We start from the raw sequence: 26,031 nt of genomic DNA on the forward strand, positions 1-26,031 counted from the left end.
TGGCATCCCTTCTCTCCGGGGCGGACGGTTGGTGCTGTCCCACCCGCAGTCCGCGCTGCCCGTCGGTTCCCCGAGCGGGGCTTCTGTTGGCGGTCGGGTTCGGCGTCCCGCAACGGGAGACAAAGCGCTCCGCTGCTGCGGAGGCGGTGTGAAGGCGCGGCCGGTACCCGCGGCGGCTGAGCCCAGCGCTGGACGCGGGATGCTCCTACCGCCGCGCCGCTTGGGCTTGCGGTTGGCTGGAGCTGGGCTATCGAAATAAATGAGGCAGCCGTGTTGGCTGCAGACTTGTTGGTTGTTTTGCTGTTTGTTTTGCTGTTTGTTTTTTTCTTTCTTTCTTTTTTTTTTTCTTTCCTCACTTCTGTGTCTTTTTGTATCTCCAAAAGGAAGGAAGCTCAAGGGTTTGCCATCCGAAAGCCAAAAAGACTTCAAGGTGTTTTTGGCTGAAAACATGGAAAAATAACGTGAAACTCTTATGTCGACACGCTTGCCAACAGGCTTGCACTGGCAAACCTGTTTTGTTTCAGAAGCGATTTGGTGATTTCAGAGAGACAGAGGGGGTCTGAGTGAGGGCTCAGGGAGTGAATGAGAAGCCACCAAATGCCCAGGGCCGGGCAGCTGCCATACAGCCCCTTCTCTGCCTTCAGCTCCTCAGTGTGGACATCTGGGCAGCAGCCACACCACTTTTTTTTTTTTTTTTTTTTTCTTCTGTTGAACTTTGAAATCCATGCATTTGGAGTGATTTCCAGCAGTTATAGGTTCCACTGATTCAGGACTGGACTATACAAAAGTAGTTATAGAAGTCACAAGGAAAAGCACTGCTGTGTGTGTGTTTGTGTCAAAGCTGGCACAGCTGCCCATGTAAGCTGTGGTGCCCCATCCCTGGAGGTGCTGAATGCCGGGTTAGATGGGGTTGGATGGGCAGCCTGAGCTGCTGGTGGGCAGCCCTTCCCATGGAAGGGGTTGGATCTAAGTGATGTTTGAAATCCCTGCTAACCCAATCCGTTCTATCATTCTGTACCATTTGAGTCAGTCAGGAAGGTGAGCAGCTGCATGCACTGCCGAGGCTTTGCAGGAGGTTTCAAACAGCCCCCAGTTTAATCACCACAAGACATGCTCTTACTGACTAAGTCAAGTGCTCCTTTGAAGAAGGAAGTTATTATCAGTTGCCATTTCTAACAAAGTTACTCTGCAGGATAAATCTATACGAACTTCGTTAGGAAGTATTCAGCATGGTTGCTTAATGTTAATTAAATTTAATCCCACATTGACCAGAAGGAAGCTCACTGCCCCTTTCCTGAAGGGTCTCCTTTGTCTTGTTGTGCAAACTGTGCAGGCGTGGGATGGTGGCAGCACTCCGCATCCCTGCGGGCAAGCAGCAGGGAAGGCTTCTCGTTCTCAGCAGACCTCAGCCATCCTGCTTTCCTGGCTGTGTTATGGCAAAAGAATGAATGCTGTAGCTATGAGTCTTGAGCTTTTTTTTTTAATGGGTTATTTCAAAATGTTTTTGACCTCTGACAGACCGAGTTTGGGCAGGAGGAAGAAGAGAAGGGACTCGATGCAGTAGATATTCTGTGAGCCCTTTGAAAACGGACACCCTTTGTATGTTTGTCAGCAGGTCTGTGGGGCGAGATGACCGAGGCCGTCCCCAGAGCCCATGCCCTGTGAGCACAGGCATGCTATAATGGGAGAGAAGGCTGCTGCTGTGCGGTCACTGAGCTGTCTTTCCCAGGGGCTTCATCCAGACAGAGGTCTCTAACATTCCAAATGCTGATATTCCAGTGCTGGTTTCCATAATAAATGAAAAATAAACTGAACATGCCATGTATCTCCTGACCTTCAGAAAGTAGCATCTATTTTGTTTGTTTCAACAGAGTTAGCTGGTAGCTACAGTTTGCTTGCTTGGCTGTGAGCACCTCTGAATTAAACACCTGTCTGCATAGAGTGGCTTCATGCTGATGACAGCATCTTATTTGTGGCTTTGCACATGGAGGGGTATTGTGTTGGTGAGCTGGGAGCTCAGGTGTATCAGGAGGGCAGCTTGAATAAGGGGAGGTTTGTCAGAGTTTAAAGTACGGGGTCAAGCACCCAGCCATCTCACTCTCCACAAAATGCTGTGTAGCGCTGTCAGCTTCTATTGTATTTCAGGCTTATTTTAAAAATGAAACAGGGCCTGTCATTCTCTGAGGCTTTGAGGAAAAATCTCTGAAATATGATCCAAGTGGAACCAGATATGGACTATGAGCAGTTCTAAAGAGATGTCAGCTGCTCTCTATTCTGTTGCCTTGAGGTGTCAAAACCAAAGGACGCAGCATTCAGGCTGGTGCGATTATCTGATTCCTAATGGGCGGAATGAAAAATGAGTGGGAATGGGAATTTTGCAGCGTGGGGGCAGTGTGAGGGGGCAGGAGGAGAAGAAATGTAGGTACCTAATTCGGAAAGCTCAGTTTCCAGGGACGTAGGTGGTTTGGTGGGAGTCTTAAAGTCTAAGGAAAATATGGTTTTGCTAATAGTGATCTCTAGGCAACTAGAACTCTATAATATGATGCCTTTCTCATGTTAACGTTCTCCGAGAGTAGCAACAGTTTGTCATCCACCATTAGACATGAGGTTTGTACAAAACAGACAAATCCGCTACTGTATTAAACTTGAGGCCCTTAGTTTTCTTCTTTTCTCTGATAGATCAGAAGTGGAAGTGCCTCCTGTGGCTGGTCCAGACTAGTGAAGGACTTGAGATGTAGCTCACGGTAGGATGCTTGCAGCTGGTGGGCAAAGAGAAGGAGGATGTTCCAACGTTTGTCCATACTTTGTTTTGTACCTTCAAGGAGCTCTTCCCATGCCCCCACACTCTGCTCTGAGGGTCTGGGGCCAGATTGGTGGTGACTTCTGGAGCCTGTAGTTCAAGAAAGGGAGGCAGAATCTGACTCTTTGCTTGTTGTTACTCTTGCACGTACTTGCAGATTGCTGTAGGGAAGGTTGCTTAAGTCTCAGGAGGACTCAAGTATGCTATGTGGTATTTTTTTTCTTTTCTTTCTCTTAGATGTCTTATATGCAATGCACAATTCTGAGTTAACTAGCAAGAGATAACATTTTCTTGTACAGCTGCCCCAGAAGGAGGCAGGAAGACAGCTGAGGGAATTGCAGTTAAATATGTGAGTGTTCCTCAAAAGAGTAATTTCTGTCTGTAAGATGAAAAATTGAACAAATAAGAAAGCATTTCTATTATTAAACCCATTTGATTTTCTTTTGAAGAGGCCTCAGTTTAGCCCTTGCTAAGCAGTCTTGCAGTTTGTTAGAAATTAGCATTTCCTACAGAAGTCCGCTGATGATTTCTGATGCTTTATGGAAGACTTTTAAATAAAAAATGAGAACATTTGTCTTGAAGGACCACTTAGTACTCAAGTTAAATGTTGATCAGAGCAAAGCTCCAGATGAGGGAAAAATGTAATCTGTACATTGATTTCGTTTTTGATACGTGTGAGGGTATTCTGCGTGCCCTAGAGATAGAGATGAGCACATCTGGGGTTTCATTGCTATTGCCTTATTCTTCTCTGAGCAGAACGTGAAAGGACTGAGGAATGGTAAGAGTAGAAATACAGTCTCTCCATGGGCAGAACTTGAATAGTTAAATAGGCGTTAATAACATCCAAAACCTCTTCGTTGCTTTTATTATGTGATCTATTCTTTGTGGCACACTTCTGAGTGTGGGTAATGTGGGCACATCTGAGTTTAGATGATGAAGACCCATTTTTGTATACAAATGCCCAATGCTCTGAGTTGGAAGGGCCTTGGGAGATGCACATCTGTTTTCTTCCAGTGAGTTTTGAAGGGTCACAGAATCACAGGGGTTGGAAAGGACCCTTGGAGATCATTTAGTCCAACCCTCAACTGGGTTCTTAGATATCCCTGTTTGATGTCTGAATTTATTGGGAGGCATCTAAGCTGTCATCTGTGCGTACCCCATGTGTTTAGCAGTTTCCCCATGCATTGTGAAATGAAAAGAACAACAAGCCAGTCCTGCAAAGCACAGAAACTGTAGAGAATGCTGCAGCCCAGATTCATTTACTAAAAATAACATTCTCATCAGAACATTACTGTACGGGTTTAAGTACCATTCCATGCGTTTAAATCCATTCTGAAAGAAAGAAGTCTTGAGTAGAACTATCTGGACTTTGGGGTCCCATTCAGCCCAGTTTTCCTGCAGAAACTTACTGAGCATACTGATGAACTCCTGGTCCATCAGATGACTTTGCTGCCTCAGCCAATATGGCTGTACAGGGTCGTGGTTGCAGAATATGAAGACAAGTCTGTGGGACAGCTGGATGCCCTAAGTAACTGGTCTACTTTTGAAGGTAATTATTAACTACTCCCTTTGCAATGTTGGTCTTGAGTTAAAGTGCGATTTTGGTTGGAAAACAAATTAGTTACATGTGTGAGTGTAGAGCAATTGAAGTACAAAGACTCCTGCTTTCAAAAAATTGTTGCTGTTTTATGAATTTAATAGGCAATGATTGAGGAAAGCCTTTACCCCTTAAGAAATAGTGCAGAATGCTCCCTAGCATTATTTATTAGTATTATTGATTAGTGGCTGTGCACAGATCTTGCCAGCCAGGGCACTGCTCACAGGGGCTGAGTACAAGAACAGAGTGTAAGGAACAGGCTCTACCAGCACTCCCAGATGTGGTGAGTGAAGGACCAGGTCCACGGTGAGGAGCATAAAAATCCAGAGCTGGGTCTGAAAGCAGGGCTTCAGCACAGATCTGAGGTCTGCCTTGGGGTCAGGGCTGGAGACAGCCACTCCTAGGTTGTAATCATTAGAATCATCAGAATTATAGAACACCCAGAGTTGGAAGCGACCCAAAAGGATCATAAAGTCCAATTCCTGGCTCCACACAAGACCACCCAAAAGTCAGACCAGATGTGTGAGAGTGTTGTCCAGATTCTTGGACTCCAGCAGCTTGGGGATGTGACCACTGCCATGGCGAGTCCATTCCATGTCCACTACCCTGTGGTGATGAAGCTTTTCCTGATATCCAGCCTGAGGCGTAAACTCAGCCCTGGGCTGAACATAAATGCTGGAAGTGGTCTGGGTTGATACAGGGCCAGTGCAGCCTGGCAGTGCCTTCAGGTTCTGACAAGTAGATCTAGATTCTGCCTGTGCTTTTCCTTAGATCTTTAACCAACTCTGGTACCTGCAGTCTGAATTAAGGAAACAGAAAGTATTGGTTTTAGCATGCAAAACTGACATTTGGTAGCAGGTATCAAATAGTGGATTTTTGCTTCCTTTTGTTTTTTTCCTTGTTACATCAGTTTGGTTGTGGGCATTAGTTTATCTTTAGACGTTTTGAAATAATGAAAACTTGTGTCTGTAGAATCATGTCCTCTCAGATCACTGCAGTGCATCTGTCAAGGAAGCTGTGACTGCTTGGAACGTTTTGTGTTTGCTTTTAAGACAAAAGATGAAGTTTGATTGTTTGCTTCCCCCTTCTTAGGTGTTTTCCAACTTCTAGGCAGTCTTGCTCAGGTCAATCTTATGGGTGTCCCTGTGAGCCATCTCCACAAATAGTATGAAGAATGGATGTAGCAATTATGTCTTAGCCCTCTCCTCTATTTCCCAGGGTTTTTTTTCTCTGGGGTCCCTGAGCTGTTGGCTCAAAAAGTAAGTTCACATTACTGCTCTTAAAATCAAAATAAAGAAAAGGAGTGGGTCAGGAAACTTAATTAAAGTAGAATTAAGGTCAGAAATGTGTGTCTCTAGCTGCGTGTTTGGATATAATTATTTCTGGTGATCTTTAGGAGTTTTCATTCCTTAAGGAAAGGCAATAAATTAAAATTTTATTCTGAGAGTAATTTGCTGATTACTGAAGCGTAGATCCAGCTGCATTTCAGTTTAGCCTTTCATAAGAGCTGGGGAAAAATCCTCTGCAACTTTCTGGGATTTTTGCTTCTTCAGAGCAGATTCCCCATTCCCTGCCCCAATTTTAGGAAGCAAGGAAAGGAGAAATTCGGGACCAGAAACTTTAAACTTTTCTAAGGGACTTTAAGGAGGAAAAAAAATCGATTTGTTTAACATCTCAAAGGTAATTGAAAGAAATGCCACGCAACTAAAAAATCTGTTGAAGTGCTGTGAAGTGTTTCTTTCATTCAAACAGCAGTGCTGCTCCGTTAAGCTGTGTGCGCACGTGTTGCCCAGTTGCATGCAGCACATCAAACACTCACAGAGGTAGATGCAGCTTAAAAGTAAATACAGTTACTTATAAGCAGCGTGTGTGCGAATGCAGCTGTACTGAAGGCAAACAGGTTTCTGCTACCTGTTTGACAGCGGGGATGTGTGTGCTGGGCATGGGAGGCTGGGCAGCTGCAGAATAACTGGAGCCCGTTGCTTGCAGCTGCATTTTCAGACCACTGGCAAATGTGGCAGAGCCTCAGAAGTCTGGAAACACGAAAAGGGAAAATTGTAGGAACTGTACCACTGGCCTAAAATAAAGTGGGATTGCTATCTTTAATCCGGTGAGAAGATTCACCTTGATGTGATATTTCAAGCACAGTGTTTCAACAGGAAATCCTCTGTTCTGTTGAAGAACTGAAATAAGAGACAGAGATGCTAAATGCTCCTGACCTGATTCCTGGGGGACCTACTGCTAAATAACATGGGATTGACTTTTTCTTGTTTGTTTTTAAGCTGATAACTCTTTTGCATCAAGATAATTTTTTAATGGAGTTTACTTTCTTCAGCTCTCTGAAGCTGTCACCTTTAAACGTAATGTAAGATTTACTGGAGCATCCAGCAATGCAGCTACACTGGAAGCACTGGGTTTTAGAACAAATGGACATCATCCAGTGCTTCCTTATCCAGATAGCATTACATTTACCTAGAGAAATGTATGTGTCCCCCCTCTTCAGCTTGGCATTTCTAGATATGGCCAGAAAAATGTGTTGGCCTCGGTGCTTCGGGCATCTTTGGTTCCCCAGTGTGTCTTCTGGGGAAGAGGGCAGACAGCCCAGGGGGCTGAGGTGTGGTTTCCCAAAGGAAGTGCGCTCTGCAGAGTTCCCAAGTACAGTTTAGCAACTGTAAACATTTGGGAAGCTCATACAGTGAATGTCGAATTATCTATAATTTCGGGAAGAGATGGTTTTTGTTAATGTAAAAGAGAAAGAATGTGGTAGCTCTCTGACATTTGTATATGTAAATGTAGCAACCTGCAGGTGTTAAAGCTCATGTTTGCTCCCTTCCCCCTAATCGCAAGTAGGGCAGAGAATGAGCTCTGGCTAGAGGGGGGCTAAGGGTGCTCCTGTGCCCCTGCTCCTGCTCAGGAAGGCAGCTCAAGGGCCCCTGGCACCAGGTGAAAGCCAAACCTGACTGGTCTGCATTATCAGTTCCCCCTGCCACTCTCCCATCATCAAGGTTTCCTTCAGTTCGTGTGCTTATTAAAGCTTCTCACAGCAAGTTCAGCTTCCCATAGTGCAGGAAGCATTCTGTCATGTTTTAATCCTTGCGTTAGTTTGCTTTTTGCCAGCACACACTCTGGGGTGCTCTTTCACCTGCTTCAATTGGCTTTCCAAATATTGACTCAGCCTTCTGAAAATATGGAGAGACATTGCTAATTTTTGCTTTCATACAATTGATACTAAGACTGCATGAAATAAGGGTCTTTGTGTATGTGAGTGGCTCGCTGACTTACAATATAACCATTCTAAAAAGCTACAGGGGACTCTTGAGGTTAGTATTTTGGATACTCTTCCATGGATGGCTTCTATGAATTGAGTAAGATGCCATAGGTGACTATTATAAACTGCATATAAGTTTTCTTCAGATGAAACCAAAGGTATCAGTAATCTGTGTATAACTGTCAATCTTGATATTACTTGAGGGTTTTCTTTTCAGAAATTATGTTTTTTGTGTTGTGTTTTTGGTTTTTAGGCATGTTTGTGTGGGAGATCTGGCAGCAAATGATTTTCTGTTTGTTTTTGATTTACAGAAATCAACACAGAGCATTTTCATGTCTGACTATTGGTACTGGAGGCTGGTCCCATGCAAAGAAACCGGTAGCTGTAACTGTTTTGCAACAGCCAATCAGTCTAATGAGGAGAAAGAAGAAGACACGAACCACGAGGTTGTGGTGTCAGACATCATGCAGCTTGTGCGAGACAAGCAGGAGGTGCCGGAAAGCACAGCAGGTGAGAAAAATGTGGTGTGTTTTGGAAATGGTCCCACTGGCTGCCAGGCTGTATGGACTAAGGGAAGGAGTGATGGCTTTGGGAATTCTAGCACTGGTTGTGTCTCATCACGAGCAGTGAGTATAGGGAAGGGAACCCAAATCAAGCAGTTGCCAAGCTTGGGGGAGGGTGGTGTCACAACAAAAACAAATGTCTAGGAGCAGTCAGCAAGGAGTGAAGGCTTTTACTCTAGGGTATTGATGCTTGCCATAAGAAATTAAAATAATTGCATAAATTAATTGATTAGCAAAAAATAGTCATCCCCGAGGAACCTGACCTACCTTCCTACTGTTTTAAAATCATGCTCTAGATAAACTGCTCAGAGAAGCAAGAACAAAATAACTCTGCACTTCACCATGCTTTTGTTGCCGTGGTCCATAAGCAGGAGAAAAATGTAGTGAATGCTGGTATGCAGTGACAGGGATGAAAAACTCATTTTTCCTTTGCCATATGATCTTACATTTACTCACATAGGAAATTGTTACAGGCTTTTGCCTTGGTACTGATGGAGATGGACTACAGTGCTATAACGTGATAAACTTTTCTAATGGATAGTGAGTGGTCTTTATTAATACGTATTCCTCTGGTTTTATTAAGTTATATATGTAAGCCTTCTAGGTCATTGCAAAATATCTGCAGGTATTCATGCAAACCTCTCTAGCTAGAAATACGGTCCAAAATCAGAAAGGTGGAGTCAACTGAAATGCAGTTTTGCCTTTAATACACAATCACAGGGCAGGCTATGACTCCTTTGCAGTAACAGCAAAGAAAAAAAAAGTGGTTCTTTTAGCCTGAATACTGGTGCAACTACAGAAGAAAAAGTTCTTCTTGTTCTGCTGTAGCTTAGCAGGAAGCAGTTACTAGAGTATTTGTTTTATTCATGTAATAGTGAGGTCTCAGCAGCCATGGTACGCTTCTTTTGAGAGCAACAAAGAAACATGTAAACAAAAAAAACCCAAACACTCCAAACTCTCAGAAATTCCAGGCCTGGTCAGAAGTTGACAAAATGGAACTTCAGTGGAAATCATAAGAGTATATCTGGGTTACAACATGATCTCTGTTTTTGGCTTCTGTAAGCCAATGTGAGAGCCCCTCCTGCAGCCTGATAACACTGTTAGTATGGAGAGGATCTTGCAGCTCTTCTAAGTTAAACAATATGCTGCCATTGCTGAAGTTTTAGTGTTTTTGTTCCCTCCCCAGGAACTCATCTGTTATGCTATTGATACTATATTAATAGCAGTATTTTTACTGCAGTGTTTTCCTAGAAGTTATAATTAAGAGCAGGTCTTGTGTCTGTGAATTTACACATTTTTGCTTGAGAACATTTTGCATCTTGGAAGACTTAAGAGCTTAGCTTGAGAACTGTAGATGAGGAAACGTGCAAAATGCAGCTTCAAGCAGAGCGTAACCAAGATGGAAGCAGGACAATGTCCAACTGAGCTGTGTTGCTTTCTTTCAATCCATGTGGTATAATAAATAAATTTTTCCCACTCTTCAGAAGAGGTTGGAAAACATGGAGCACGGAGAAAGGGCGGAGATTTGAAAGGCAGTCATGAGTCTTTAAAAAACAATAAATAAGGATAATCCAGCACATCTACCATTTCTCAATGCCTGTTATGCTGTTCTGTATGGTCAGGATTGAACTTCAGGAGCATTCTGCTTGAAGGCCTGTTTACATAACATTTTTTACTGGGGCCTTTCTGCTCTGATGACAGCCTCCTTGAAACGATTGTAAGCCTTTTTGTTTCCTTGTTCATTTGTTCGGTTTAGATCTGTTTGTAGTAAGACACATTCTTCTTCTTTTAACCACCTGCTAAGCCAGTAGGAAAGCGGAACAAATCTTTGAGACTTCATGGTGTAAAAAATTTGCTAGTGTAACATCTTAAGAACCTTCATTGCTGTTGCTGTAACACGTAGCAACAAGGGTGCTACAGTCAAAACTTTATTATGGTGTAAGGATCATCATGATTGCCTAGGCTTTGAGAAATTCCAAGACATAGGTGACTGCTGATTGCAAAGGTTTATGTCTCTTCAGTCCAGATTTACCTGGGAAGACATAATAAGGTGAAAGTATTTTTTTTTTTTTAAACATTCTAAATTATAATGGGTGCCTTTTCACCATTTTACAGAATTATGAGGATTTTTATGTAAGAAATCAAATGGCAGCTGAGTGAATGTGATGTGCCAATTCTAACAATTGTAAACGTGCTGTAAAGCAAATCATCAGCTGCTGTATTCACAGGCGCTTGAAACGCTCATGTTACATTTACTTGCTCTTGGAAATAAATGAATTTGGTGTTATCTCAAAATCATAAACTGCATTGTTTAGCGTATATAAGCACTGCAATGGTCCTTCTAAATTCCTTCTATTCCTCGATGTCTACAAATTCATACTTAAAAAAAATCTTAACTAAAACATAAGAGATTTAAAATGGCATCTTAGAAGCCTCATCTATTGGCATTTAAGAGTGACAAGATTAAACCAGTGTGGTTTTGGGGAGAAGTCCTCCATTTATGCAATATATTTGGAAAGTTCCTTGATTCATGGAGTTGTTTATATTCTCCAAGACTCTGTCATACTCAATATCTCATTGGAATTTTATTTTCATTGTCAAGGTTGTGTGTGTTACGATATACCACAAATCACTGCTTAATGGAAAGCTTTTTCAAAGGATTACATATAAGCTGGGTTAATACAGGTGGCTGGTATATGTAGATAATGAGGCTATAAATACCAAGCCAAATATTGTTACTGAGGTTGTTTGCATAATTAAAACAAAACAAAACAAACAAAACAACAACAACAACAACAACAAAAAGTCAAATGAAGAAGAAAATGTGTGGGGCAGTCAGGAACTTCTGTGTTGGACTTCCGTATGCAGCTGCAGAAAGATTGGTGTTTTTTCTTTTCCTTGAGTGACAACATTGTGTTGTAATCTGATTAACATGGGGACGTCTTCTGTGGAATAAAGATGGCATTACAGGCATCTGGAACTGTCCATGCAGATACTAAATAGCCCACGACCTTTCTTGCCTTTAAAAATAACCAGTGGGGAGTCCCTAAGCTGTAATACACAAGCCACTTAGTGATGCGTGGCACAGAGCTAAGAACTACTGCTGTCACTGTTGGTATCTGCCATAATGCTGAAGGAGGGAGCTTGGGAGCTTGGAATTGCTTTTTTTCCTTTCTGAATGTAAAACTGGGTTTGCCATAACTGTTGGCTGATAAAGCATTCTGTTCTGCTCTTTATTTTTCTGTCAGCTTGGTGGCAGTGTGTTGTCATAAAGGTCTGGCTGGATCTTACCATGGGAGTTTTATGTCTACCCTGAGCTGCCTGTTTGGCACTAGAAGTTTGATATGAAGTGCATAGCCAAATAAGATGTAGCATGTGTTATGTGTACACAGTTAATATTTTTCTGTTTTCAAGGATATTTGCTTACAGCTGGACTCATTTTTATAAGCAGATCTCTTGACAGATCTGTTCCTTTATTGGCCATGCTATGGCTGCTATCAGTCTCAGCACATGCATATGAGCAAATGTTTGTTTATTAGCTGGAAGTCCTGTTTTCAACTAAAACTGAACTTGTATTGAAGGCATTTGGCAAATTCATAGGAATTAAGCTCCTCAAAATGAGACAGTTTGTTGCAATTAACTTAAACATGTTTTAACAACGCAGAAAGGAGAATGTTGGCATGGTACACTTCATCTGTATTGTGTTGCTGATTTAAGTAATAGAGTGTGGAAATCCCAGCTTGGTTAGAATCAATAAGAATCTTGTCAGGATTTTCATCTAAGTCTTAAGCTGTGCAGGTGAGCCAGCCTCTTAAATATGGAACATCTTACTCTAATTCCTTACTTCTTGGGGATAATAGCAAATATGGAATATATTGAAATAAATCCCTGTTCAGTTAGTGGCATTCAGTTCAAGAAGTTAGAGCAGAAAAGCTCTATTAGTGTAAAAAAGACACTGCCAGATGGAAAATGAGCCAAAGAGAAGTATTTCAGTATGTCAGCAATCGCATTCAGAATGTGTGTACGTATGTGTGCACATCTATGTATGTAATTCAGTACCACACGTGATGAATTTTCATAGAATTATCTAGGTTGGAAAAGACTTTCAAGATCATTGAGTCCAACCATCAACCTGACCTACTGTGTCTTACTGCTTAACCGTGTCCTTTAGTGCCACATCTGTGCATATCCTAAATACCTCCAGCTCCAGAGGTGGGGACTAAGCACCAGCTGTCTTACTTTATCAAATCAGATACTTGTCATTTTGTGATCACCGTGCCCAAGGCGGCCTCAAACCATCATGGAATATCCTGAATTGGAAGCAACCCACACGGATCATCTAGTCCAACTCCTGGCTCCACATAGAATCACCCAATATTCAAACCTTATGTCTCACGCACCTTGCCCTGCAGACCCTTCATCTCTGCAGCCCTCCTCTTGACGGTTTTATGTTCTTATATTGTAGTGCCTGAACCTGCGCTCAGTGCTGGAGGTGAGGCTGCTCCAGTGCAGAGCAGAGCAGGACAATAGCTCTTGTCACCTGGCTGGCAGTGTTGGGCCTGGTGCCTATCCCAGGGCATGGTGACAGACATCAGTGTCTGACCACTGCATCAGTCACAAGCACTTCCCTATTTGCAAGTAGCACGTCTAGTGGGCCACCTTCCCTTGTTGGCTCAATCACACCAATATCAAAAAGTAATGCTCCACCTGTGCTAGAAATCTCCCAAACTATGTCTAAGTTGATGTGTTCTCGAGTAGTGGCATTTTAATATTGTGAAGTATGAAATTATTTTCTATCAATATTAAACTAGTGAAAACAAATATGTTTTTCTTGGGTTTCTACACTTTAATGTTGTGTAGCTATATATGCCTTTTTGTTTGAGATATACTTGACACGTATGGTCATTTTATTTAGAGATACAGCAGCCATTTTTCATTTATTATGGAAATTAATTGCATTTGCAATGCCTCTGAATGTAATGAAATGTTTCTTTTGATTTACATCATGCTTCAGTTTTCAGGTATTCCGTGTGGGAAGAAGTATTAGATGCCTGCTGAAACAGAAGTAGGAAAGCTTTGTCAATTCTGTTTAGACCCTGACTTAAGCACTTTTGTGCTTTTGGTACCTCATGTGGCTCAAAGAAATAGGAAAAGTGCCCAAGCAGAAGCATAATTGAAATTCAGCAGGTGTTATGCGTCTAACCTGTTTAGGCATTCTGTAAATCCCATTTTGCTGCAGCTGTAGACAGTGGATATCTTTGTAAAGCTGCTTGATTATAAGACAAACAAGAAAAAAAAAGAATTCTATAATAGAAACTGGCTTATTCTTCTGAAAGGGTAATGCATGACCTGAGACACGTCTTAGAGATGTGACTCCTATGTTATGAGGGGCAGTCACATGGTGGGTTTAGAGTTCTTCCTGTGCTTTCATAACAGCAGGCAGTGTGATGGGTTTGGCATGTGGAGTTGGAGTTGTGGATGTAAACAGGACTTGCATGGGTGCAATAGAAGCCATCCGAGCTACAACTTTCATATGCTGTTTTAATGTCTCTCAGCACCACCTGTAAATGTTTACGGAAGAAGTGATGAGTTAAATTGATCAGCTGGCTTCCAGCTGGGCCATTTGTCATGGAAATAAATTGCTTTGCCTCTGTTCTAGCAATATGCTGACAAGGTTTGGGGTTCAGTTGTTGCCTCTGGCTCCAAGGAATTACTCAAGGCTGCCTGATGTAAATAATTAAATGCATACACAGATTTGCTGGATTTAAATCAGTGCACGCTCTCCTGGTGTTTAAAAAGTCAAACCAGCTCTACAAGGGAGAGGGGTTTGATAATAGAAATATTGGAAAATGATGAGATTAAACCATATAAGCTTTTTTTTCAAGTACATTTTTGCATTTTGCTCTGGCTACTACAAGTGTTTACATACAAAAAGTAACATATGTAGAAACCTTCCTACTGTTGAAAATATACAGATGTTACAGAGCTCTGTTTTACATTATTCCCTGGCACCAATTGCAGAGTACAGTTAAGCTATAATTGGTTAAATGACCAGCTGTCAAAGGAAAACCTTTCCTCTAGCTAAAGATATGGTGCTTGTTTTAATTGCTAGAGGCTAAGAAGAATTTATTTAATTTGGACATGCAATTTCAGTTACTCAGTGAGCAGCTTTATTGTTTTTTACCTTACCTTATCAGATCTGTTTAAGCAGATTTGTTGATCATTAGGTTCATTAAAAAAACTGTGACTTTTTAGAATTATTTTTGGCACGTAATTGAAGTCTTAAAATATCATCTAAAATAATTTTTGAACAGTTTAATTTATTTTCCACCAGTCGCAAAGCATCTTTTTGCATGGAGAGGTGAAAATGGAATTGGTATCGCACCTGGAGTTGGCTGATTTAAAACCACTGCTTATCAGCTTGGTGTGGCCTCTTTTGCAGGAGCTGATTTGGGAAAATGTATTTTTGCTAATTACTGTGTAGCCCTGTTGCGTGTTCCACCAAAGTATCACCTTGGGGCAGAACAGCTACAATGAAAACGATGAATGGATTCCGTTTCCTTATGGAAAACAGCAGCAGAAAATAAGCTGGGATTAACTGCTGCCAAGGAGACCAGTCTAAAAGGTGAAGCTTCCAGAGAAACCGCATCAGTATCATTTCTGCTGAGGTTTCTGGGAAGTTGAGGTTCTTGAAAAGCTGGGCAGCCTTACCAGCAGCTGCAATATCCAGTAAGGTGTGTGGGTGCATGCATGAGGTTGTGTATGTGCAGAGAAGCTACTGGGGACCTTCATAGTGATGCGAGGGGTTACAAAAAAAAAATCCAATTGGACCATGGTTAGTGGGTTTAGAAACAGAATCTACTCTCTTAATGTAGCCTGAAAATGTCTCCTTCTAACAGTATGTGCACTGAGGAGAGTTGGCTGGTTTGGGGTTTTTGTTGTTTTTGTTGTTGTTTTCCCAAGAGAAGTTTCTTTATCCACAGGGATTGGAACCAGAGGAGTGGGGAAAAATTTCTGCAGAAATGCCCCATTACACATGTTGAAGAAGTCATTTTTCTTTTATTTTTTTTTCCCCTCCCTGTATTTACTTATTTTGAGGAACACCTCTTGTTTTAGAATATGTGTTTCATCTTAATGTTTTTCATAGACATTTGCTGTTCCATTGGCCTAATTCCAGCTCTGAACAGCAGTATGGTATAATGTATGGAGCACTTCATTTCACAGAATTTGGCTGTGTCTGCCCTTTTCACTGCTATGAAATATATTTTCATAAGAAGGCTATAAATAGGATTCTAGTATGATAATGTGTGTGCAACCAGTCCTGGACTCCGAGTGAGCAAGTTATTCTCCTGTTTTTTTTACAACCTGGCTCCAGCAGGGAGCTTTTGTTTGCTGTACTTCAGAAGAGGATGCTGCTCAGCGGAGTGCAGGAAAGAGCAGTACCAGCACTCACAGAACACTGATGGTACTCAGGCGCTCAAGTTCAAGGAGATGATCCCTAGTCTCTCAATAATTCCTGTGGCATTCTTTCTAGTGAAGGCTGAGCTACCTCAGGTTGACATCTTGGAGTTTTCCCAGAGCTGCTGCTGCCCTCTTGAGAAGGTTGGTGTGAGTTGTGCTTTTGAGCCTTTGTGGGCTGCTACAGATGCCTGGTGTGCACCTCAGTGAGCATCTCAAGAGGCAGGATTTGCTCACTAGATCAGAGTGGGCAACAGGAAAGAGAGACCTACAGATTCATGGAACGTGCCAAGTTGGAAGGGACCCATGGGAATCATTGAGTCCAACTTCTGGCTCCACACAGGCAAACCCAGAGTTCAAACCCTGTGTCTGTGAACACTGTCCAAACACTCCATGAATTTCAGCTGGCTTGGTGCTGTGACCAGTGCCCTCAATAGGAGTACAGATTGTTTTTTCTTTTGCAAGGCCTCAAATCTTCTTATGCTCCTGTTAGGAAGTTTAGACATTGCCATTACAGTTCTGCCATTACAGAAGGCCAGTGCTGGGCATCATAAGGCCAAAATCTTTGGGGATCTTTGTCCTTAGCTTTTAAAGGTTCACGGGTGGTCATGATGTTTTCAAGAACTTTTGTTCAGTCTGAGGTCTGATCTGGCAAGATTTTAGTTATTCCTGTTTTCTCTCTCTTTCTCTCTCTCTTTCTCTCTCTCTCTTTCTCTTTTTCTAATTGTTTTTTAAAGGAAAATTGTTTAATGAATAGGAAAAACAGATTTAAAGAGCAAAAAAGGGGTATAATAAACTCCTTTCAATGGTTCTGTTAGCACAGCATATCTAATATCCCTCAAAGATGTAGTAAAAATATCTGGTCTCCAGATGGCAATGGTAAGTCACTGCTATTTTTATCCATCCTTTTATTGGGTTTGTTTTCTCGTTGGAGAGGTAATTACAGACCAAATTCATCTGTAAATCTTCAGGTTTTTTCAGCTCAGGTTATGCAAAAATATGTGAAAGTATGTGAAGATTGACACTGTAAGTATTTTCTGCTTCTGAGCCTGGCTCTTTAATCTCTTTAAATAAGTTGTATCTTGCCCCTTCATGTCCAGTAGATGTTGCTGTTGAATCACCAATGCTGAAAGAGGAGGTATGGTAAATATTCTAATTTTTTATGCAGGCAAAGAATGTCTAAATTTACAAAAGATGCAATGTCTGTAGTTTTTTTCATTTATATGTGTCAGTTTTGGAACTTTCTATATAAATAACAAATAAGAGATGTATGTAGTAGTGTTTTAATGTCCCCTGCAGCAAAAGTGATTTTCTAGCCTGCATCTCTGTTAAGTTTTTATTTAATATTTATATTTTATACTCTCATCCTAAGAAGCCTACATCATGTTGGCCATGGTGATATCTCTATAGCATGGTACAATTTTGCAATTCTATTCCACATGGTTAGAATTAGCATTCTTGCAGCCTCCTTGGGTCAGTGTTGTTCCTTGGAAGCTTGGGGTATTGCCAGGTTTGGAGAACCTTTTAGGATGAAAACCTAACATAGGGTATTTTTTGCTTGCTCTTATTGAAGGAGGAAAAGCAGGGGAAGCTGATCACTTTGGGGCATTAAAAGAGGATAAAGAGGAAAAGATTTATAGGTAGCCCGTTTCCTTTAGTAACACATGTTCAGTAAGATTATGGGGGGAAGACAAAAGACACATTAATTCTGGTCTTCTAACAGAAACTGAAGAATAATTTGATATTGAATAGAATAAATGTGTGAATAAAATACTGAATAAACAAGTAATCACACTGTTGAATTTTCTTTTGCACTTACATGGGAAGACATTTGCAGCTATTGGTTTCCTTGGAAACAAATTCAGTGCAAAAGCAAAATGCACTGCACTGAGTCTGTCAATTTTACTGCATTTGAGGAGTTTGATGTGCACACTTGGATGTTATTACTACATTTGTTTCTCAAATGCTGTGTCATGTATGCTGCTCTTACTTAAAATACATAATCAAAGGAGATGGGCTGCATGCATTGGATTTTGGACAGAACAATAAGAAAGGTTGGTATTTACAGAAGTAAACATGGACTGTGTGTGTGTGTTTGTGTATATTCTACAGCATCTAGTTTTCTGCACACTTATTTTTAAAGTCTTACCTTTTAAGTTCAGTGCTGTTGTCTGCAAATTGTTGCAATCAGCTGGATTTTGGTGGTTAGCATGCTGCTGAAAATAATTGTTGGTACATTCGCCTCATGATACAATTTTTGGCAGGACATTGGCTTTGTATTTTATTTAATAAATTCGTTGTGGGGTACATGTACGTGTTCTTTCAGAAGAGTATTTTTGTTCTGGCTGTGACAGGAGTATGATTTCATGTATTGTGTTAGGATATTTTGGTGGTGCATATAATGAGCTTCAACTGTTCAAGCCAAAAACAAATCCATGCAACAGTGTGGTTTGTATAATTATATCAGGAAGAATTTAAAACTTTTATTTGCTCTATTGTATTATTTGTGAAAGAGAAGTTATGTTGAACAAGCACTAAAGAAGAATTGATTTTGACAGGTTTCATTAACGTAGCTTTATGTGAGTAACTGAGTCACAGGTATGTGAGATAGAAGTCATATCTGTGACTGTTTTCTGTTAGTAAAAAGGTTTTCCAAATATACTGGAAAAGTAACACACTGTACTAAGGAGTCTGCTGTATGGAAGAAAAATTTTAACAAACAAAACATTTAACAGACGAAACATTGGCTGTAGCTTGACGAATATTACAGAGACATCTGGCAGTGATTCCAAATCTAAAATAGTCTCTATGGTGTCCCATAAAATCACTTTTCTCTAAAAGAAGGCAGCTGCCCATGTAAAATTATATGTAAACTTAGGCATTATGTCCTTTGCATTTAGGAGTTTACTCATTTGTATCTTCAGTCTCTGTTTCCAAGACCTTCCACCAGATAATCTGTATCTGTCTTGGCAGAGGTATAACTTTTTAAAGAAATCTCTCTAGAAATGGCTTGAAAAATAAAATCATAGAATGGTCTGGGTTGAAAAGAACCACAATGATCATCTAGTTTCAACCTTCCTGCTATGTGCAGGGTCACCAACCACCAGACCAGGCTGCCCAGAGCCACATCCAGCCTGGCCTTGAATGCCTCCAGGGATGGGGCATCCACAGCCTCCTTGCACAACCTGTTCCAGTGCGTCACCACATCACTTGAAGTGAAGTATTCATGGATTTTTTTTAATTACTATTTCCTTTGGTTGTTATAAGTTACTTATATTACCGTAGAATTGTTGGTGTGCCCTCTGTACAAAGTAAGACTTTTGGAGGACTAGGGAGGTGGAAGGAGTGGGTAAGTGCACTGTCTTTTCCATGAGAAACTGGTCTTTAGTTTTAAATGCAAATGGCAGGAGCAAGCACAGGAAGGAAGAGTGTAGAAGAATTATATATATGTCATCTTTTATTCGTGATCTGTCTTGCAAATCCTGTGCTTCATCTTCTTGTTGATGTTTAAAAAGCTAGAAAATACCTACAAAAATATTTATTCTGTTGCAAAGCAAGCAGTGCAGTTTTTGATCAGCACACTGCCTAATCCCGTGAAAGCAGGAAAATCAAAGTTGAGCCATGTAATAACCACTTTTTCAAAGTGTTTGTCTGTGCTTTCTTCCCATACCCCTTCCACTCACTTTACTGGATGTGGCAGCAAAGAGAAATTGGGTATTTAAAGAGATGAAATAAGGTAACAGTTTTCACAGGGAGCATTGTGTAATTCAGAAGTCTTGGATACTTAAACAATGTCTGACTTCTGTATTTGATAACACTGTAAGCATTATTTGATAGGGTGGGGTTCTATTTTATGCATTTCTTTTATTTTTACCCAATAGAGCATTGCCATTGAAGTTACTTGTTGATTTTTTTTTATTATTATTATTGTTTTTTTTAACCTTTGTCAAAGGTATTCCTAACAGTGGCAGATCCAACTGAATTAAAGACCAAGGATATCAAGGTGACTTTTTTGTTAATGCGTGTTTGTTTCTTTTAAGGGTCAGTCAAGGTCTTGAAGGAAGTAAATGGCTCTTAGAGTGATGCTAACACAGAACTGTCTCTAGGGAGTGAAAATAACTTTTTTCCTTTTGTACATATTAGTGCTTTCCAGTGCAGGCTGTCTGGCATCTTCAGTTTCCTCTATATGCTGCCCTTTGCAATCACAGCTTTTAAATAATGCAATTATACAATAATTCTTTTGTTCCTTGAAATCTCTCCCAGGCCTAATGTTCTGACAGTAGTTGTGTTTAAGCACTGTGTGTTGTGACAAATACCTGACTGTGTTCAATGAAATAGCAGGAGATGCTTTCTCTTATGTATCTGACAGCCCTGTGTATTTTTCCTTTACTTCCTCAGAAGTCTTTATGTACTTCTGATCTTTTTTATTTTCATGATTTTCTTTTATTTATTGTAAGTAACAACTGACTGGAATTGGATCAAAAACAGCACTATAGATTGGCATATCTGAGTTCTGTGAGTCTGTCTTTGTATGCATTCAGCTATTGGTGTTTGAGGAAACAGTAATTCTACATTTAAACCTTGATGTATTAGCTAGATCTGATGAGTAAACACAGGTGGTTGAATTGTATTAAAAGTACATGACATGAGATGCCAGAGGCACTGAGCTTCACTGTTGGTGAACTGAAAGCTGAAGGAGCAAGTCATTTTTATCATATTGAAACTGATCTGATAAGAAAGCTGGCAGCAAAACTTTGCAGAAAGAAAACTTGAAGTACTTGAGAAATGGTAAGCAAAGGACCTGAAATTTTGTGCTGACATTTGGGCCTGAGATCAGCTAGGCCTCTCGTAAACTGAGCTTTCCCATGTCCTGGGTGCCTTCTCTGCTGAGTGCACTACTGGCTGTTCTGACTGTTCTGATAAAGGGAAGAACTTTCTGTGACTCCAAAGCTCCAATGAATGCTACGTTTTTAAAGCTGTGAAAGTGGGGAAAAAGGCAGACTAAGTTTTGGATACATCCCATTACTAAAGGAAGTTTAGAATGAAAGTTGACATCCTTCTACTCTGTCCTTTCTCTCTGATACAACATGTCTGCCTGTGCCTCAAGGGCAAGCACTTCAAATTTATTCCGTGGAATCAAATTGAATGGTCCTGGAAATATCCTACTATTTTTCTTCTGAACACTTTTTAGATTACTGACTGTCTGTGAAATTAACAATTATAAGTGACAGCTAAATATCACATCTCATTACAGTCATTTGCTGAGAACATTTTAAATTAGCCCTGACCTTGAATGGCAGAGCTAATAAACTTGTATGTGCACAGCCAATTCTTTTGAAATAGTGATTTTATAAAGTAGGGCATGTAGTAAAATTTGGATTTTCTTAATACTCCAAATCTGAACGCACACACACATCCACGCACAAAAGGATTTGGAGGATTGTAAATCTCAAAATATTTGAGCTTTGAAAAACATTGGGTGGATTTTCTTCAGAAATTAATTTTGTGATTCCTCACCATGTATTTATTCTGGAAAGAAAACCACCCTCCCTGACAGGAGCATGTTTTCTGGGTTGATTTCATAGAATCATATAATCACAGAATCACCAAAGTTGTAAAAGACCTCCAAGATCATCCAGCCCTACCATCAACCTACCACCAGTTTTTGCCCACTATAACATGTTCCTTACTACTGCATTTAAATGCTTCTTGAACACCTCCAGGGACGATGACTTCTCCTTCTTCCTTGGGCAGCTTGTTCCAGGACCTGACTACTCTTCTGCAGAATAAATTTTTCCTAATATCCAATCTGATTCTCCTCTGACACGAATTGAGACCATTCCCTCTACTCCTATCACTAGTTATGTGAGAAAGGAGGCTGACTCCCACCGCCCCACAACCTCCTTTCTGGTAATTGTAGAGAGTGGTAAGGTCTCCCCTGAGCTTTCTCTTCTCCAGACTGAATAATCCCAGTTCCCTCAGCAACTGCCCATAAGACTTGTGCTCCAGACATTTCATAGCTTCATAGCATAGAAGGACATAGAATTGTCCTTCTCTGAACATGCTTCAGGGCCTGCCTCAATGTTTTTCTTGTAGTGAGGAGCCCAAAACTGATCACAGTATTCAAGGTATGGCCTCGCCAGAGCTGAGTACAGAGAAACAATCACTTCCCTGCTACTGCTGGCACAAACCAGGATGCCATTGGCCTTCTTGGCCGCCTGGGCACAGCACTGGCTCATGTTCAGCCAAGCATAGATCAATACTCCCAGACCCATTTCCTCCATACAGTCTTCCAGCCTCTCTGTCCCAAGCCTGTAGCATTGCATGGGGTTGTTGTGGCCAAAGGACCTGACGCTTGGATGAGTTGAACTTCTTCCCGCTGATCCCAGCCCAGTGATCCAGCCTGCCCAGATCCCTCTGAAGGACCTTCCCACCCCCAGTTCATCTCAACTTGATGCCATCTGCAAACTTACTGAGGGTTCTCTCAGTGCCCTCATCCAGATCATCAAGAACGGTACTGAACAGGACAGGCCCCAATACTGACTCCTGGGGAACACCACTTGTGACCAGATGCCAGCTGGATTTAACTTCATTCACCACCATTCTCTGGGCCATCCAGGCAGTTCTTTACTCAGAAAAAAGTGTGTCTGTCCAAGCCATGGGCTTCCAGCTTCTCCTGGAGAATTCTGTGATCCAATACTGAGGCAGACAGAGGTTCAGTAAATGAATACGGTAGCAAACAAGGCATAGTTTTAGTAGAGTACCAGTGTTAAAAGCTCGTACATCTGAGGAGTTCTTTATCCCATGTTCTTATATGAAGCTTGCCCACACTTTAGCTTTGTATGAATGCTGGAGGATCATGTTTTTAAGAAGAGAAAGCTTTCAGTATTTTTCCTTCCTGTGTGTATTTTTAAAGCAATGACTTATACAATGCAAAATCCTCTGTATTCCTTCAGATTGTGAATCTAGGAACAATTTTGTTCCTGTGGAAGAGTGAGATGTTGCCAGAAACTGAATACTGCCATCTCTGCTTATGAATCCCGGTTTCAAATCCCAGATGCTTTACATAATAAAGCCTAACTGGGCTGATTACCAAGAGAACTCAGTCATTCAGAAAAATAAAAGGAAAATTTCCTTTGCTTCATGGAGGAAGAAATGGTGCCAAAAGGAGTCTGAAATGTTAAAAATGCATTTTCTACTTGGATCTCTCATATCGACTGTCCTGTTTCCTCTTTTGCTTCCAGTTATTTAAGGCAAGCGTTCAGTGTTGCTCTGGTACACTGGGTGCATGTGTCAGTTCTTTGTGTGACCTGTGAGGATCTGAGTTGGGAAAGTGGGTCTCGTTCTATTCTGCCCAGGTCCAGCTTAGGTAAGTCTGTCTGCATCTGCACTACTTTAGGTGGGTGCCTGTAGCTTCAATGCTTCCACATTCTGTGCTGTTCCATGATACACTGCGTTGGGCCAATGCAGGAAAGATTATGGCTGGTTTGCCAATCCAATGCTGAACACACTGCATTGCCGGAAACCAGTATGGGATGTGAGGCAGGGGATTTACCTGGTTGGGCATAACTACCTCTGTGCTCTGCCTATTTCCTTTGCAGGTGGTGGTTCGGAGCATATGCAAAGCATTGGGGAGAACTGGAAGTGTTTTAATTTCTTGTAGTTGCACTTAGTATTCTGCAAACAGCATTGCTCTCACTGTAACTGCTATTAAGCTGTTGGGGAAACTAAGCTCCCATGGGTTAAAATGGAAGCCCACTTGAGGATTAGTAGTATTTAACAAAAAGTATTAAAAGTATGAAACAGAGTTGCTTTGAGTGGTTAGTTTTCTGTGGGTGAGGGGGCATTACTGGTGGAATAAAGAAGGGGTTTCTGCAGGAGCTTCAGCTATTCAGTGTATTCATACCTGAACTGGGAATGGAAATGAAGCACAAAAGACAACTTTTGCTAATGACGTAAGAAGTTCTTCAACATAATCAAATTCAACTGTGATTGCAAACAGATAGAGAATCAATTTGTGATGCTCAATCACCGAGCAGTGCAGTGTCTGAAATTAACTGTTTGTCCAAAGTCATACACTTGAAAAAAGCCAACGGTATTCCTGAGTTAGCTGTCACCCTCAGCAGGAGATCTGGGCTCACTTTGGGCAGTTCCCTGCAAACAGCAGCTGCTCAGTCAGCACTCAGTGTTGGTCAGAAAGGCAAAGAGTACATCGCGAGGGAAACAGGGAGCAACATCTTTATGGCACCATATAACCCGTGCTGTGACAGCTTCTTGAGTCCTATGTCTTGTTTTGTTCACTTTCTTTCACTAGAATTAGGCTATGCAAACTTATGTCAAAGACAGCCAGAAGTATGGAATTGCTTTTGTGCAAATAGGAACTAATTAGTGCAGGAAATTTTCTGTCTGGAAAACAGACAATTGGAAGGGACATAATATCACCTACAGTGGAGGTCTGTATAGTCATGAATAGCTTGGGAAAGTGAATAGCGAGTGTTTATTTCCTGTGGTGGTATTTTTTTTTTTTTCCACTGCTTCACAAAAGGCAAACTGGGGCACCCAGAAAAATTCCAGGAAGGTGATTTGAACAAAAGCAGTTTTTCATGCTGAAGGTTGTTACATTTTGGAATTCATTGATGAATGATGAAGTGGAGATCAAAATGGGAGTTGGCCTCTTCTAAGAGGTAATAGCGATAGGATGAAAGGAAAAGGCCTCAAGTTGCACTGAGAAGTTTCAGGTTGGATTTTGGAAAAACGTCTCAGAAAGAGTGGTGAGTTACTGACACAGGCTGCCCAGGGAGGGAGTAGGGTCACCATCCCTGGAGGTGTTCAAGAAACATTTGGAAGTTACTATTGAAAGTTATGGACAAATCATTGTAGCTATCCACACACTTCCCAGAAAGAACTGCTGCTTTTTGGCTGCTGTGTGCGATGTGTAGAAAATAAGCTTTATCTCAAGTAACATAGCAATATCCTTTTAAGTATACAAGATGTCAGAAAAGGATTCTACACCACAGGGTGGTCGGGCCCTGAAACAGGCTGCCCATGGTGATGATCAAGGCCCCAGTCTGCCAGAGTTCAAGGAGGATTTGGAAAACACTCTCAGACATATGGCCTGGTGTTTGGGTGGTCCTGTGTAGAGCTAGGAGTTGGTCTTGATGATCCTTATGGGTCCTTTCCAAATTGGGATATTCTACGATTCCATAAACTTTCTTATTTATGTAATGGCTGAAATATAAGAGGATGTGACTAAAAGCAATAGTTTGAGTACAATACTAGAGAAAAGCAGCCAAACGTCAAGAAAAAGATGACAGCAATGAGATTTAATGGGCATTGAGATAACCTTGAAAGGGGGGAGCATTAAAAGCCTCATGGTTTGAAAGGTGTCAAATAGCCTTTGTAAAAGAAGTGAAAACCCATTACAAGGAGCAGTACTGGCTCTCAATCTTCCGGATTTTCTATATCCCTAAGAGTTCTTTTTATCCCTAAAGCATAGCACAGAGAGCCAGCAGAGGTGCATTGGCTGACAGGCTTGCCTGTCCTGGCTAACTGGCGTTGCAGCTCTCTGGTGTATGCCCCACATGCCTCAAAGGGGATACTTCATGTACCCAGAAGCTAAAACCCAAAGGCTTTAGGTACTTAAGGTGCTAAAACTCTTTCCTGGTGCGCAGTTCTGGAGACTGCTGCGTTTCAGCATTTAAGCAGCCCAGCTCCTTCAACTAGTCGAAAAAGATAGTTGGGGCAAATTCAGCATTTGAAGGAAATTCGGAGTCTTCTGTTCTCAAAAACGAACCTTTCAAACAGAGCGTGAAAGCACAGGCAAGCAGCAGAACGGCTTTGAGATTGTCAGTGGGGAGGAATTTTACTCCAGAGCAATTTAGCCTGCAGCAAGCTGACAAGAAGGTAGCAAGAGGCAGAACGCTCACGTAAGGATGAGGCCAGAGCTTCACGCAATCCATTGCTTCTCGCCGGTTCCTAAACGTGCTGTCAATACAGCACAGTCCTTCCTCATGCACTCAGCAGGCTGGCAGCGAGCGTGCTAGCAAGCTGCTCGTCGCTGCTTCACGTTAATTGTGGCGTCTGAGAGCTCTGCTGCGGGCAAACCCCAGCCCAGAGGAGGAGAGAGACGTCCCAAGTGGTTCTGCTGGATTCAACGGGCACGGCTCAGGCTTCCAGCAGCACCCGCCTCGCCCAGGAGAGAGCGCGGGCTCCCACCTTCACCCAGGGAGCACTGGGGAGTCATTGAAATGCAGGGCTGCGAAGCACTGCTGTAGTGCTGCCTGTTTTGCCGTTTTGTTTTGTTTTTTCCTCCCTTCTCCATTCTTGGACCAGAGGGGACATGTTT

At 41.6% G+C, this 26,031-nt stretch overlaps 1 protein-coding gene across 1 annotated transcript in view; it reads left to right on the forward strand.

Annotated features, from left to right (window-relative positions):
- Nucleotides 1–7,997: 7,997 nt before the first annotated feature.
- MCF2L (MCF.2 cell line derived transforming sequence like) overlaps nt 7,998–26,031 on the forward strand; it is a gene marked incomplete at both ends in the record, with an annotated part of 134,864 nt that continues 116,830 nt past the window's right edge. The window contains one exon of the mRNA XM_079540922.1: nt 7,998–8,175. Coding sequence (XP_079397048.1) covers nt 7,998–8,175 — 178 coding nt within the window. The remainder of the gene's footprint in view (nt 8,176–26,031) is intronic.

This window comes from Tetrao urogallus (assembly GCF_951394365.1).
Source record: "Tetrao urogallus genome assembly, chromosome: 1".
NCBI lineage: Eukaryota > Metazoa > Chordata > Aves > Galliformes > Phasianidae > Tetrao > Tetrao urogallus.